The sequence below is a fragment of the Nerophis lumbriciformis genome, linkage group LG30 (genome assembly GCF_033978685.3).
Source record: "Nerophis lumbriciformis linkage group LG30, RoL_Nlum_v2.1, whole genome shotgun sequence".
NCBI classification, from domain to species: Eukaryota; Metazoa; Chordata; class Actinopteri; order Syngnathiformes; family Syngnathidae; genus Nerophis; species Nerophis lumbriciformis.
In genome coordinates, this window is record NC_084577.2 from 19,739,879 (window position 1) to 19,755,086 (window position 15,208).

At 39.8% G+C, this 15,208-nt stretch overlaps 1 protein-coding gene across 2 annotated transcripts in view; it reads right to left on the bottom strand.

Moving 5' to 3' along the window:
* The window catches only part of porb (P450 (cytochrome) oxidoreductase b), an 81,645-nt gene that overhangs the window by 22,260 nt on the left and 44,177 nt on the right, over positions 1-15,208 (bottom strand). For both annotated transcript variants that reach the window (XM_061925775.1, XM_061925776.2), the window contains 7 exons: positions 11,302-11,430; positions 8,845-8,997; positions 4,289-4,413; positions 4,102-4,191; positions 3,835-3,933; positions 397-513; positions 173-291 (listed from right to left, as the gene is read on the bottom strand). In XM_061925775.1, the coding sequence (XP_061781759.1) occupies positions 173-291; positions 397-513; positions 3,835-3,933; positions 4,102-4,191; positions 4,289-4,413; positions 8,845-8,997; positions 11,302-11,430 (832 nt within the window). The remainder of the gene's footprint in view (positions 1-172; positions 292-396; positions 514-3,834; positions 3,934-4,101; positions 4,192-4,288; positions 4,414-8,844; positions 8,998-11,301; positions 11,431-15,208) is intronic.

The window sequence follows — 15,208 nt, forward strand, 5'->3', positions numbered from 1 at the left end:
TGTAGCTGTCATAATGAAGCATTTAGTTTTTTAGCCATCAGCGTTGAATTGTAAAAGAGTATAAATACTTCAAAATCTAAGTAACATACAATAGCAATAATTAGAAGGATTAATGATAAATGGGAGGGAGGAGCTGGCCGAGTCATAGTACTTTGCGCTTTTAATGCCATACCATCAAGGTTGTTCAGAGAGATAACCACATCAAGGTCTACTCCAAGGATCTGCCCCAACTGGTTCACCAACACCGCGTCATTTGTTGGGAAAACAGCCACGTGGTCTCCTGACTCGTATCTGCGATTGCGCAATGTCACGAGTTAGACTTTGGACGTTCGTGAGAAAAGACGTCACGGACTCAGTGTGTGTCATCTTTTTATCAAGCTGTGAGCCAACACTCACCTGATCTTGGAGCCGGAAATGTCAAGTTCAAGGTGCATCAGGTGCCTTTCACCGCCTTTGTTCAGTTTGCGGTTGACAGTGACTGGAGCCAAAAAGGGGTTCTTCGAATCATATGGCCTGTGAATGGGAGGGCACCACTTGAATGTAAGAAAGTCAACACAGGGTGATTTAAAATACTGCAAATAAAGCATAATGTTCACTCGAAAAATCATGTGTGTAAATGTTCAGATTACATCAAGATCACCCGCCTTGATTATTTTGATAATTTTTTGCTGAGCTTTCTGTTGGGTGTTGCTATGCAAGTTAGTTACGTTTTGGGACATCATATTCGATGTTCTGGTCCATTCCACTTGCCTCACTCACAACTTTTTCACACTGCACCAAAGAAACAGTACTTACTATACAATGTAACTTCGATTTATGTATTGTATTTGTTGTCTTCTCCCTGCCTTCTCTATTGGTTTGTCAGTTTCTTTCCCCAGTCTTTTGTCCCCAACGAGGCACACCTGCTGCTAATCACTTCCCGGTAGCATTTAAGCGCGTCTCCACCAGCTGGTCCCTGCCGGTTACTGTTCCTGAACTACGCTCTGACATGTGCTACCTTGATTCTGCTTCCCTGGTATGTTGCCTTCGCATATTCCTGTAATATTGACCTCGTTGTGTTTATGTTTTCCTAGCCACTTTGTTTTGAGAGGACTAGTTTTGCCATGCTGTATGCGTCCTGGCCTTTGCTCCGCCAACCTCTGAAAGAGACTACTTTTGTTATATTTCCCATGGTGTGCACTTTTGCCCCATCACCCTTAGTTACCATTTTGGACTCGTTAAATATTTTCATTTTTTATCGCATACCTTGCCGCCATTCTCTGCATCCCGGGGTCCACCCTTGAACTCAATCCTAACATTATGAACCCAATTGGTTTTTGAACAGGGTTTGTAAATAGAAAAGTTCCTATAATGAAGCAAATTTCTCAAAAACGATGTATTTTAATTAATGTTTGTACACTTTGAACAAAATATAAAGTACTATACAGTATTGTATATCAAAAACATAAACGGGGTGATGGATCAACTATCGCTTTATCAACAAGCCAAAACAACATCGACAAGCTGAACCGTTCTGTATGCGTGGGCACACACAGTCCTTTTGGTCCGCTCACAAATGATCAGAAATCACAAAAATAATTTACTTCAACAACCATATTGCTACCATAATAACCATCTAAAAAATTAAAATCCAATTTCCAATGCTATCCGCATTCAGCAGCTGATGAGAAAAGAGAAAGGAACACACGGAAGGGGAGAAGAGACGGGAGGGTGAGCAAAGGATGGGGCTGTGTGTGTGTGCTGTTGGAGGAGACGTCACTGAAAGAGAAGTTACGTCTTCACATCGGCTTTTGCATTTTTTTTTTCCAGAGGAGTCCGGTCTCTTCACAATTAATAACTTACTGTGGTAAATTGAAGAACCACTGTATCTCTATTCTTTAAAATGTCCACTGGCAGGGTAAAAAAGCATTACATGACCTGCGTTCGTTACGTCTCGTCTCGATTACGGTAACGTATTATTTTCGGGTCTTCCTATGTCTAGCATTAAAAGTTTACAGTTGGTACAAAATGCGGTTGCTAGACTTTTGACAAGAACAAGAAAGTTTGATCATATTACGCCTATACTGGCTCACCTGCACTGGCTTCCTGTGCACTTAAGATGTGACTTTAAGGTTTTACTACTTACGTATAAAATACTACACGGTCTAGCTCCATCCTATCTTGCCGATTGTATTGTACCATATGTCCCGGCAAGAAATCTGCGTTGAAAGAACCATGGCTTCTTAGTGATTCCCAGAGCCCAAAAAAAGTCTGCGGGCTATAGAGCGTTTTCTATTCGGGCTCCAGTACTATGGAATGCCCTCCCGGTAACAGTTAGAGATGCTGCCTCAGTAGAAACATTTAAGTCCCATCTTAAAACTAATTTGTATACTCTAGCCTTTAAATAGACCCCCCTTTTAGACCAGTTGATCTGCCGTTTCTTTTCTTTTCTGCCCCCCTCTCCCTTGTGGAAGGGGGGGCACAGGTCCGGTGGCCATGGATGAAATGCTGGCTGTCCAGAGTCGGGACCAGGGGTGGACCGCTCGCCTGTGCATCGGTTGGGGACATTTCTGCGCTGCTGACCCGTCTCCGCTCGGGATGGTCTCATGCTGGCCCCACTATGGACTGGACTCTTACTATTAGGTTAGATCCACTATGAACGGGACTTTCACAACATTATGCTAGACCCACTCGACATCCATTGCATCCAGTCTCCCCTAGAGGGGGGGGGGGGGAGTCACCCACATCTGCAGTCCTCTCCAAAGTTTCTCAAAGTCATTTATATCGACATCTCACTGGGTTGTGAGTTTTTCCTTGCCCTTATGTGGGCTCTGAACCGAGGATGTTGTTGTGGCTTGTGCAGCCCTTTGAGACACTTGTAATTTAGGGCTATATAAATAAACATTGATTGATTGATGACCTGTTACACTCCCTCCAATTATATGCCCGCAACTTCCTCGCACATTGGCAAATCAGAGTAATTTTTGCCAATCAAAGTTGTCTCTGACAACATACCGGTATGTTTGTTTCTTGAGTAGACAATAATCTATCAACTTTGTATTGCTCCAACGGCACAATTGCTGTCCTGTCACATATCTGACACCTACTTCCGGTTTCTGCCTACGGCGCTAAGTTGTCTGGCTATATAAACATTTGGCAACACACTCACTTCTTAATTTACATGTATTTATTTATCCAGGGTAAGGCAATAAGGAACCGATTTGTATTGGTACTGTCGACCTTAGCTACATGTTAGAGAAGTTGAAGTGTGATGATAATCTCTCATTGTCTCTCATTTACCGACAAAAATTACTCTATAGATAGCTCTCAACATTTCACAAATGCTCTTAACGTGTGGGCAAATGTGTTACAACGTAAATTAATGTTTAAGATGATGTGATAAACATTTTTCAAGTGAAAAACATACAGAATGTGTGCAACTTGTAGACAACAGAGCAGACAATATGGAAGCCTTTGGTTAAGTTTCGATCTATAACTATTATTATTCATAATGCTTTTACTGCCATCTTTTTAATTTTCCTGAGGGAACTCTCCTGTAGGAATCAATAAAGTACTATCTATCTATCTAGTGTCTACTTTTAACTATGTGTGCTATAAAATGAGTAAAACATTAATACAGTATTTGTTTTCCATTTTTTGTTGAACTTCTGTGCTTTTTGAAATTACAAGGAACACTTAAAACGTTGATAACAAATTAAAAAAAAAGTTGATTAATTTGTCCATCCATTTTTTACCGTTTGTCCCTTTTGGGGTCACGAATGATATTAAAAAAGGCATTTTAGGCTGCAACAATCCCAAAAAAAGCAACACAAATTTTTTTGGCACAATACTTACGGCTTCTGGACTTCAAAACTCTTCAGACGGCCAATCTCTCCGGTGAACACTTTGTTCATGTTCATGTCGGTGTGCTCCTTCAGCTCATATTGTCGTATGCTACTTGAGAAAACAGCAGTCAGTTAACTTGAAAGACAATAGTTTAGGACAATGCATCATGCACACAGCATCAACAAAAGAGCTTGTTGTGTAACATTATGTAATCAAGTTAAGTTGGTGTATATTTCACATAGAACAGGAACCATGTAAATATTACTGTAAACAAACCTTGAGTCATCTCCTAAGGCTTCCACTCCAAAGTGCTCGCAGACAGCAGGCCAAAACTGCTCTCGCCATGAGACAAAATCCTCTTCCAAACTGAGAGACGACATTTAAAAAAAATTGTTCATCAATATTTATAAGTAACAACTACAAATGTAATCATTTAGGTCTCACTAAACTTGTTTCCACTTACTTGCTGTCATCATCTCCCAAACCGAGGTCAAAGATGCGCTTGGCCCCAAGTTCTTCCAACCTTTTGTCGACATATTTCCCCATTGCGTTGTAGTGTTCATATGTCTTGTTGCCCAGAGAAAATACCTACATAAAGAAATTTAGACTTATTGGTTTACAAATTCTAAGCAGTTTTCTTGCTGTATCAAAAGAACAGTCCAATTAATTGCGAAGCATTTGTCTATAGCGATCTGCCCACAATACATTTGAATTACAATTGCAAAAAAAACAGCATCTCTGGTTCATTTATAAAAAAAGGCAGACGGGTGGAAGTTACCAGCAGAAATGTAACTTATGCGTACTGGCGAGTATTGGAAGAAAAAGGGTTAACTGGGTTTCTTGCTTTAATAATACAGTAATTGTATTCACCCTCACTTTGACGCCTCACTTCCGTTATTGATTTTAATGAGCTCAGTAAAACCACAAAAAGAATACAGAAACACAAGACTCAAAGCCTTTTCTTGCTGTACAATAGGAAATAGCGTAAAAGGGACCTATTATGCAAAACCAGGCCTGGGCCGATATTTGATCAAATCAATTGACCCAACGATAAGTGAGAATGAAGACGGTAACTTTTCCAGTGTCGATAACCGCCCTATGCACGCGTTGTTGTGGGTTACAAGTAGAGATGTCCGATAATGGCTTTTTTGCCGATATCCCGATTTTGTCCAACTCTTAATTACCGATTCCGATATCAACCGAAACTGATATATACAGTCGTGGAACAATGTAGCAAGGTTTTCCAAAATAAATCAACTCAAGTTATGGAAAAAAAATGCCACATGGCACTGCCATATTTATTATTGAAGTCTCAAAGTGCATTATTTTTTTTAACATGCCTCACAACAGCAGCTTGGAATTCGGGACATGCTCTCCCTGAGAGAGCAAGAGAAGGTTGAGACGGGGGGTGTATATTGTAGCGTCCCGGAAGAGTTAGTGCTGCAAGAGGTTCTGGGTATTTGTTCTGTTGCGTTTATGTTGTGTTACGGTGTGGATGTCCTCCCGAAATGTGTTTGTCATTCTTGTTTGGTGTGGGTTCACAGTGTGGCGCATATTTGTAACAGTGTTAAAGTTGTTTATACGGCCACCCTCAGTGTGACCTGTATGGCTGTTGACCAAGTATGCATGGCATTTACTTGTGTGTGTGAAAAGCCATAGATATTATGTGATTGGACCGGCACGCAAAGGCAGTGCCTTTAAGGCACTCCCCCAATATTGTTGTCTGGGTGGAAATCGGGAGAAATTCGGGAGAATGGTTGCCCCGGGAGATTTTCAGGAGGGGCACTGAAATACGGGAGTCTCCCGGGAAAATCGGGAGGGTTGGCAAGTATGACTGGGAGACGCAACTGCTCTGTACTTCTCCCTACGTCAGTGTATCACTCCGTACAGCGGCGTTTTACAAAGTCATAAATTTTACTTTTTGAAACCGATACCGATAATTTCCGATATTACATTTTAAAGCATTTATCGGCCGATAATATCGGCAGTCCGATATTATCGGACATTTCTAATTACAAGAGTGGTCTTGTTTTTGCATCGGTTTCAGCAGCATTTGTGCTACATGCACATAAACGGTAGTAATGATAACCGCTGTAAAACTTGACGATTAGTATTACCGGATTACATTAAAACGATCGAAAAAGAGCAATATATTATCAAGCTAAATTTGTTATTGATACAAGACTATGCAAAACCAAAATTTCTGACTTTTTTTCGTGTATTTGGGATCTGCATAAGTCCCAAAAAATGTAAATTAACCCATGGAGACATGGCAAAGATATTTATAAAATAATCTTGCTGTCCTTTATACTTCCGGGAAACGAGCAGTTTGGAATTTGGCCAATTTGTGACGTTTTTCCCAAGTGTGACGTCAGAGGTTACTTTCAAACATGGTAGAAACTAACCTAAAGTGGTTTGCGCGAGTTCGCCATTGTAGTTCGACGTTGTAGTTCAGTGGTTCTTAACCTGGGTTTGAACGAACCCTAGGGGTTCGGTGAGTCGGGCTCAGGGGTTCGGCGGAGGTCAAGACACACCCGACTCATCGTGTAAATAAAACTTCTCCCTATCGCCGTATTACGGATACGGCAACAGCAGAAGTCACACTGATTTGCAGGTGTGTAATTTGTTGTGAGTTTATGCACTGTGTTGGTTTTGTTCTTTGAACAAGGTGATGTTCATGCACGGTTCATTTTGTGCACCAGTAAAAAAACATGGTAACACTTTAGTATAGGGAACATATTCATCATTAATTAGTTGCTTATTAACATGCAAATTAGTAACATATTGGCTCTTAACTAGTCATTATTAAGTACTTATTAATGCCTTATTCGGCATGGCCTTATTATAACCCTAACCCTCTAACCCTGGCCGTAACCCTAACCAAATAACTCTAAATTAAGGCTTTGTTATTTAGAATATGTTCCCCATACTAAAGTATTACCAAAAACATAACTTTGTCTTGAATTTGAAAAAAACAACAACATTTTATTTTTCACTAAAGAAGGGTTCGGTGAATGCGCATATGAAACTGGTGGGGTTCGGTACCTCCAACAAGGTTAAGAACCACTGTTGTAGTTAGAGATGTCCGAGAATGGCTTTTTTGCCGATATCCGATATTGTCCAACTCTTCAACTCTTAATTACCGATTCCGATATCAACCGATACCGATATATACAGTCGTGGAATTAACACATTATTATGCCTAATTTTGTTGTGATGCCCCGCTGGATGCATTAAACAATGTAACAAGATTTTCCAAAATAAATCGACTCAAGTTATGGAAAAAAATGCCAACATGGCACTGCCATATTTATTATTGAAGTCACAAAGTGCATTATTTTATTTAACATGCCTCAAAACAGCAGCTTGGAATTTGGGACATGCTCTCCCTGAGAGAGCATGAGGAGGTTGAGGTGGGTGGGGTTGAGTTGGGGGGGTAGGGTGTAGCGGGGGGTGTGTATTGTAGTGTCCCGGAAGACTTAGTGCTGCAAGGGGTTCTGGGTAGTTGTTTGTCATTCTTGTTTGGTGTGGGTTCACAGTGTGGCACATATTTGTTACAGTGTTAAAGTTGTTCATACGGCCACCCTCAGTGTGACCTGTATGGCTGTTGACCAAGTATGAATTGCATTCACTTGTGTGTGTGAAAAGCCGTAGATATTATGTGATTGGGCCGGCACGCAAAGGCAGTGTCTTTAAGGTTTATTGGCGCTCTGTACTTCTCCCTACGTTCGTGTACCACTCCGGACAGCGGCGTTTTAAAAAGTCATAAATTTTACTTTTTGAAACCGATACCGATGATTTCCGATATCACATTTTAAAGCATTTATCGGCCGATAATATCGGCAGTCCGATATTATCGGACATCTCTAGTTGTGGTCAATAAGCTCCTTCTTTTTGTCCATTGTTGTTGGGCAGACTGGCTCGTCCATGCACATGAACCCTGCACTGTTGCCACTTTTAATACAAAGTAGCGTATAGTTTGAACTTACAGTGGATACGGAAAGTATTCAGACCCCCTTAAATTTTTCACTCTGTTTCATTGCAGACAGTTGCTAAAATCCAAAAAGTTTATTCTATTTCTCATTAATGTACACTCAGCACTTAATCTTGACAAAAAAACAGAAATGCAGACTTTTTTGCAAATGTATTAAAAAAACAACAACTCAAAAATAACATGTACATCTTAGTCTAGTCAGGGAGGTGACCAAGAACCCGAATCACTCTGTCAGAGCTACAGCATTTCTCTGTGGAGAGAAGAGAAACTCCCATGCACCCTCAAGGACTCTGCCGAGACTGTCGAAGTGGAGGCGCGTAAATAAAACCACCCACAAAAAGCTGCGTCCTGAAGAGACGGTCAGAAAGCAGCTAGAAGATAGTCTGTAAAACATAATCTATGCAAAATGTTGACCAAAGAGCCACCATTACATGTTATGTAGACCACAAAAAAGTGTTTTAAATGTAGAAAAAAATCATAATATGACGCCTTTAGGTGCATAAAAGTGACTGATGAAAGTGCCACAAAGTTATCCAATATAAATAATTAAATTGCGAATTAGGGTGATGAGATGTTACATACAGTCTCAAGCCAAATGTGGAAAAGGTTTGAAAATGTACTGTGACTTGCTATTCAAAAACATATATACAAATCACTGCTGTGGTGGACTGACTATAAATCAACTGCATCCCTCCCAATGGGATAAAATTATCTGTTAGTAGGAAATGGTTTGAATTTTTTAAGAACTTGTGCAGAGAACGAGAGAGAGACAGAGAGTAGAAACATTCACTTGCATCAACAGAGTTGGGCAATCCTTTGTGCCACTGAACGAACCCTTTGACCCTCATGTTCTTCATTTTGGTGCGTGACCACACACACACACCAAAACCTCCAACTACTTAATGGAACACCTAAATTGAACGGCTGTTTCATTATCCTTCAGAGCTACCTGTTCCTTTCTGACTAGATAGCTATTAAATTATTTAAAATATCCCCCCCCAAAAAAGGAAAAACTAAAAACTGACCGTGTAGTTGAGTCCAGAGAGGTCTTCGTCATCATTTTCCTGTAGCCAGTCATAGAAATCCTGGGCGTTATCTGTCGGGTCTCCCTCTCCGTAAGTGGCCATGCAGAATATGGCGAGTGAGTTTTTGATCTCAGCTAGACGGGACAGTTCACCCTGAAGAACATGACATCAGAAAGAGATGGCAGTGACTAACAAATGCATATAACATTTCAAAGAATGTAGATAAGGTTGATGGAGGTCATTGCGGTGTATGGATTTAAAATGATGTCACTGATTTGCACATGCGCTACAGAAAGTCCTCCATCTAGCTACGGGTTCCGTTTCAAAGTCGAATTTGAGTGTACGTCGGAACTTACACCGAATACGTAGACCCAAACGCTGCTTGGTTATCACTGTTTATTTTATAGGAGCAGATCCTTTTATGTTTTTAAGGATACCATCTTTATCCTTGATGAACAGTCTGCCCTCGTCCTGACGGACCACATTGAATGACATTACGGGCCACATTAGATGACATGACGGACCATATCAAATGACGTGGCGGACCACGTTGAACAACCTAGGCGAACCACATTAAATGACATGTTAGGCCACATTAAATGATGTGGCGGGCAACATAAAAAGGAAGTGGCGGGGCAGATCCGACCCCCGGGGCCTTGAGTTTGACACATGTGATTTCAAATAAAAGTAACATGTGTCCCTGCAATAAAACTAAACTGAATTCAATAAGAGTTTTTTTTTTCTTTTATGTCCTGTCCAGCTTCTCAGGCAAATCCTATAGTTGATGTAGATGCCCATATCGGCTGTTCAGATTTACTTTACAAATAGGATACTTCTCTTGTTGCCTTATTTGTATTTGACTTTATTAAATGTATTTATATTATCATTTGGTGCAGCCGGGCCGGAGCAGGAGGGGATAGAAAGAGAAAAAAAAGGAAGACAGAGGGGGAAATTGTGGGGACAAGAGGGGGATTAGACAGAGAGACAAAAACAACAGCAAACACAACAACAACAACAACAGCAACAATAGAGCAACATCAGCAAATACGACATGTACAAATATGATGGTAAAAGTAGTAGCAAATAAGCAGTTAGCGAAAATAAAAAATAATACAGAAATGACAATGAGCATTATTACACTACAAATGGAGCAATACAAATACCAATAGAAATAGCGCTATTGATAATGAACAATACCAATACTTTACCTTTATCATCAACAATACAGTTGATCAAATGCAACAATACATATACGTAATGATAACTTGAGATACGAAAGAATGCAGAAAAATGGAGGGGAAGAAAGAGAAGCAACCTACCGTAACCTTGTAGATTGTTATAGTAACAATAGGTTAAGCTTTGTCAGTGTCAGTTTGAGTTTTTAATCTTTCCCTCAATTACACAAACATATTTCTACTCCAACGGACTATTTCCGTATCAATATTTTTAGCAACTTTGTTTCAAATGATTCACAGACACTTCATGAGGTACTACAAGCTCGCCGAGCTACCGCTTATGTTTATTAGGTTTTTACTAGAAATGTCCGATAATATCGGCCGATAAATACTTTAAAATGTAATATCGGAAATGATCGGTATCGGTTTCAAAATTATCGGTATCGGTTTCAAAAAGTAAAATGTATGACTTTTTAAAACGCCGCTGTGTACACGGACGTAGGGAGAAGTAAAGAACACCAATAAACCTTAAAGACACTGCCTTTGCGTGCCGGCCCACTTACACAATATCTACGGCTTTTGACACACGCACAAGTGAATGCAATGCATACTTGGTCAACAGCCATACAGGTGACACTGAGGGTGGCCGTATAAACAACTTTAACACTGTTACAAATATGCGCCACACTGTGAACCCACACCAAACAAGAATGACAAACACATTTCGGGAGAACATCCGCACCGTAACACAACATAAACACAACAGAACAAATACCCAGAATCCTCTTCCAGGACGCTACAATATACACCCCCCGGATATCGGCAAAAAAGCCATTATCGGACATCTCTAGTTTTTACGTATTCTGCTCATAATAACGTTTCTTGTTTACGTTCTTTTGACACTTCTGGAATCTCTACACCTTTCTCTGCGCCATATGTTTGAGACTGAGGACCCTGCTAAAGACCTCGACTTTTGATTGGCTTTGCCTCTAACTTGTGCGTGGTTTGCGTAACCAATCAGATGGCGATGTGGGCGGGACAATGCTACAGCCAGAGAGAAGCGGCTGCATCTGAGCCAAAATAACCAGTTTTAAAATGGGCCCATTGGATTAAGAAAAGCAGATGCTCTTTTGATGATTGTTAGATTTAAAAGGATAATAATGGTGACAATAGAGGTAAATATTATCATTAATTCATAATTCACCAATAAAAAAAAACCCCACCAATGCAGATATTTGGTCGGTCCCTGGAGGTTTGTATATTGTTTGGTAATATAACATACCATTTCGTATTCCTCTGGGTCAGCAGCCATTCCTTTCATGCCGTAGCGTTGAGCATCTTTAGACAATCTGCTGGCGAATTCCTCTGCTGTGCCCGTCTGAGAGCCATAGAACACAATGATGTTCTTGCCCTAGGGGGATGGGACAATGGACAGAAATAACAATTAGAGGGTAATAGAAATATACAGTCGTGGTCACAAGTTTACATACACTGGGCAAGAATGTCCTATTAATTGTGGGCCCTTCAAAAGGATTTGATGGGGACACCTCCAGTTGATATCCAACCATAATGATCACAGAAGCTTGTTGACGGACACAAAAAGTGTTTTTGACGTGACATTTAACCAATTGAAGTGTTGTATGTGTAATTTGACCTTGTCAAAATGAGTTCAAACTAGTGGATGCAATGTTTTCTTTAAAAAAATTAATTAAAATATGTAGTCATTTCACCTTGTAAAAAATTAATAGTTCAAATAAATCATCAAATGCCATGAATTGGTAAGATATTATTCCTATTATGAGTGCATGCTAAATTGTGTATGCAATCTGACAAAAGAAAAATGTTAAAATTAGGGCTGTTCGGATCAATGTTTTATATTACCCACGAGTGGGATCAGCCAATACCGATTGCATGTATTAAGTCAACTGTAAATTTTTCAATTTTTTTATGGTCAAAGCTATTGCCAATTTAACAATATTCAAAATAGTTCCTTATTCTATTGTATTACATGCAATTTTTGAGCATAGCAAAGTCAATAGTCCACAGTAACTAAACAATAGCAAAAACTATTATCTACTATTCATTTAAATCCTTTGTTTTTTCCCTCAAAGTCCTCCTTTTAGAAATTATTCCCTGAGTTTGTAAACATCAACAAAAACAACAAAGATTTGGAGGAGAAATAAAAAAATCTACCCAATACCTCTAATATCGCTCATATACTGATACTACCCTTGGTATCGACACCATCGATTTCTCCTAGCTTGCTCTCATGAGTTAAATATTCAGCCTAGTCTTCCAGTGATAATGCTTTTTGATATTTAAGATATTAAGAAATGCAGTTTATTTTCTTTAATGGAGGTTATTATTATTAGATTAGGGAAGCCGCACCACACTGTGTATGGAGACACATAATTAAATGCTAGCCGCTTGTCCATACTTGCCAACCCTCCCGGATTTTCCGGGAGACTCCCGAAATTCAGCGCCTCTCCCGAAAACCTCCCGGAAGAAATTTTCTCCCGAAAATCTCCCGGAATTCAGCCGGAGCTGGAGGGGGCCTCCAGCTCCATGCGGACCTGAGTCCAGTGTGCGCACACAAGGAGACGAAGCAGAAGAACGAGACCGTAGTCGAAGAGCGCAGGGGAGACTCTTCTCCAGGGATGATGTATGCTCGGCGACTTTAGGGTGAATGATGTGAGTCCAGCGATTAGTTGCAAATCTTGCTTTATTGATTGCTTACACAGCCAATCCAACACAAAACCAACTAGTCCCTCCCCGCACTCACGTTACCCCGCTCCCTCTCTTCTCTCGCCCACACACTCACTGACGTCACTCACCTCACATGCTGTCACCTATTAAAGGGCCACACACACACATACGCTACTCTCTCACACACAGTACAGTTAGTAGAACAACTGTGTTTTCATTACTGTGTATTTGATAGGTGCCATTGCCCCGGAATTGTATTGCATTGTACTTTCAAGTACAACAATGAGTAGATGAGTGTTATGTGTGTGTATATGTGTAAATAAATGAACACTGAAATTCAAGTATTTCTTTTATTTATATATATAATAAAATAAATAAATATATATATAGCTAGAATTCACTGAAAGTCAAGTATTTCATACATACATATATATATATATATATATATATATATATACATATATATATATATATATATATATTTTTATATATATATAAAATACTCGAGTTAGTGAATTCTAGCTGTAAATATACTCCTCCCCTCTTAACCACGCCCCCAACCACGCCCCCCGCCCCCCACCTCCCAAAATCGGAGGTCTCAAGGTTGGCAAGTATGCGCTTGTCAGAAATAAATGTGTCAGCCAGAGGGGATGTGGGTTTGTGATCGGCATTAACAGGCATTAATTGGCAATGGCGATTCGATCGTTTTTCATGAAAATCAACAGATAGGCACAGCCCAACTTAAAATAAAATAACTAGAAACGTATAATGTACAGGAAAAAATATGTTTACTCTTGGGACCTTTTTGGGTCTTTTTAATTGCCTTTGAAGACAACATCATGCAACAGAAGGTTCATTTTAAAGGTTAGCAGGATGAAATATGGCAACAGGAGAAATTAATCTCAGAATTTGCATTGTCCATCATTTACTAAGTTATTTTTAGCACAAGCTATTGAATGAGTATACATTGGAGTTCCCCGGGATCCTATTGTCCCCCATTGACTCCCTTTTAAAAAGGCCATTTTTCGATATACTGTAAACCTGTTTTTTATAATGCTTTTTCCATGAAAACCAAATGAATCAAAACATTTTCCTTTGAAATACGTGCAAATCCTATCGGAGGTGTAATTTGACCTCTCAACCTTGAGGTACCACTAGAGAACCACAAAGTACCATAATTCATAGCAGACATGTGGTAGTTGCTTGGAATCTACCAACAACTTACATGTAGTAAAAACAATGTTGGTGAGTTGGTCGTGGCATAAGAGTTGAGTACATGTGGTTAAGTAAAAATGTTGCGTGTGCGGGCACGAATAATGCATAGTTTTTGTTTTTGCCATAAAACAAACAAAAGAAACCTAAAAAATGTGATGTATCAACAGATAGCTTTAAAGTTGATCTAGAGATTAAGGCATTGAAATCCTTTTGGGCCCCCGGGTCATATAACATTACCGCATTTGGGGGATCTGTAAGGGTTATTAAAAATATGATAGCTTTCTATAGTAGTTGGGTGGAAAAAGCCACAAGCTGACAGAAAACTGGTGAACAATTTTAAAATCCACTACACAGACCAACAGAGCCATGACAAAAAAAGAAACGTTATTTTCCACTTTCGTCATTGTATCTGAACAATTAGTGGCCAAAAAAAAATCCCATTATCCCAAACCACACTAATTTTAACCACATTCTCTCATCTTACTCCAAAATATGAAGTAAGCGCGGTTGTACTAGCAGGGAGCCTGTCTCTTGCTCTGTTCAGCACTGAAGTTGACATGTGTTCTGAGTCTTACTGATCACAAGAGCCGGTCTTTTAAGTGTGAATACACCACACTTCTAGCGCATGTAACCACATGATGACGCACACTGAGCAGACGCTACATTAGGTACACCACAATTAAAGGAAATCCAACACACGTTGCCTTTACAAAGATAGTCACTCATAGAATTATCAATCACGCAACATGTTCATTATTATTGTGGCTTCTCGTCTATAGCTTAAAGGGTAAGAAAGACTTCGGGCCAATAGGCAAATTACAGACACGGCTTAATACCTCAAGTGTCTCAAGTTCCTTGAGCAAATTTACATAAGCAGACTGTCCCTCAAACTACTTGTTCTATACCGCTTATTCTCATTAAGGTCACGGGTAAGCTGGAGCCTACCCTAGCTGACTTCGGGCGAGAGGCGAGGTACACTCTATACTGGTCTATACTGGGTAATACACAAAACAATAACCTGGATGTGTGCTCATTTAGTTTCAGTTTTCATTTTGGTGTCTTGCTCGGGTGTATGCTGTACACTGCTAAGGAAGCTGACTAGCACTTTATCCAATTTGTTTTCTTGAACCTATGATGACCCTTTAAGTTTAGTGATTTCTCAAACTTTTTACACCAAGTACCACCTCAGAAAAAAACTTGTCTCTCCAACAACCTCCATAAAGACAAACATTAAAATACAGTAGTGTTGTAGTTCTAAGTATTCATTA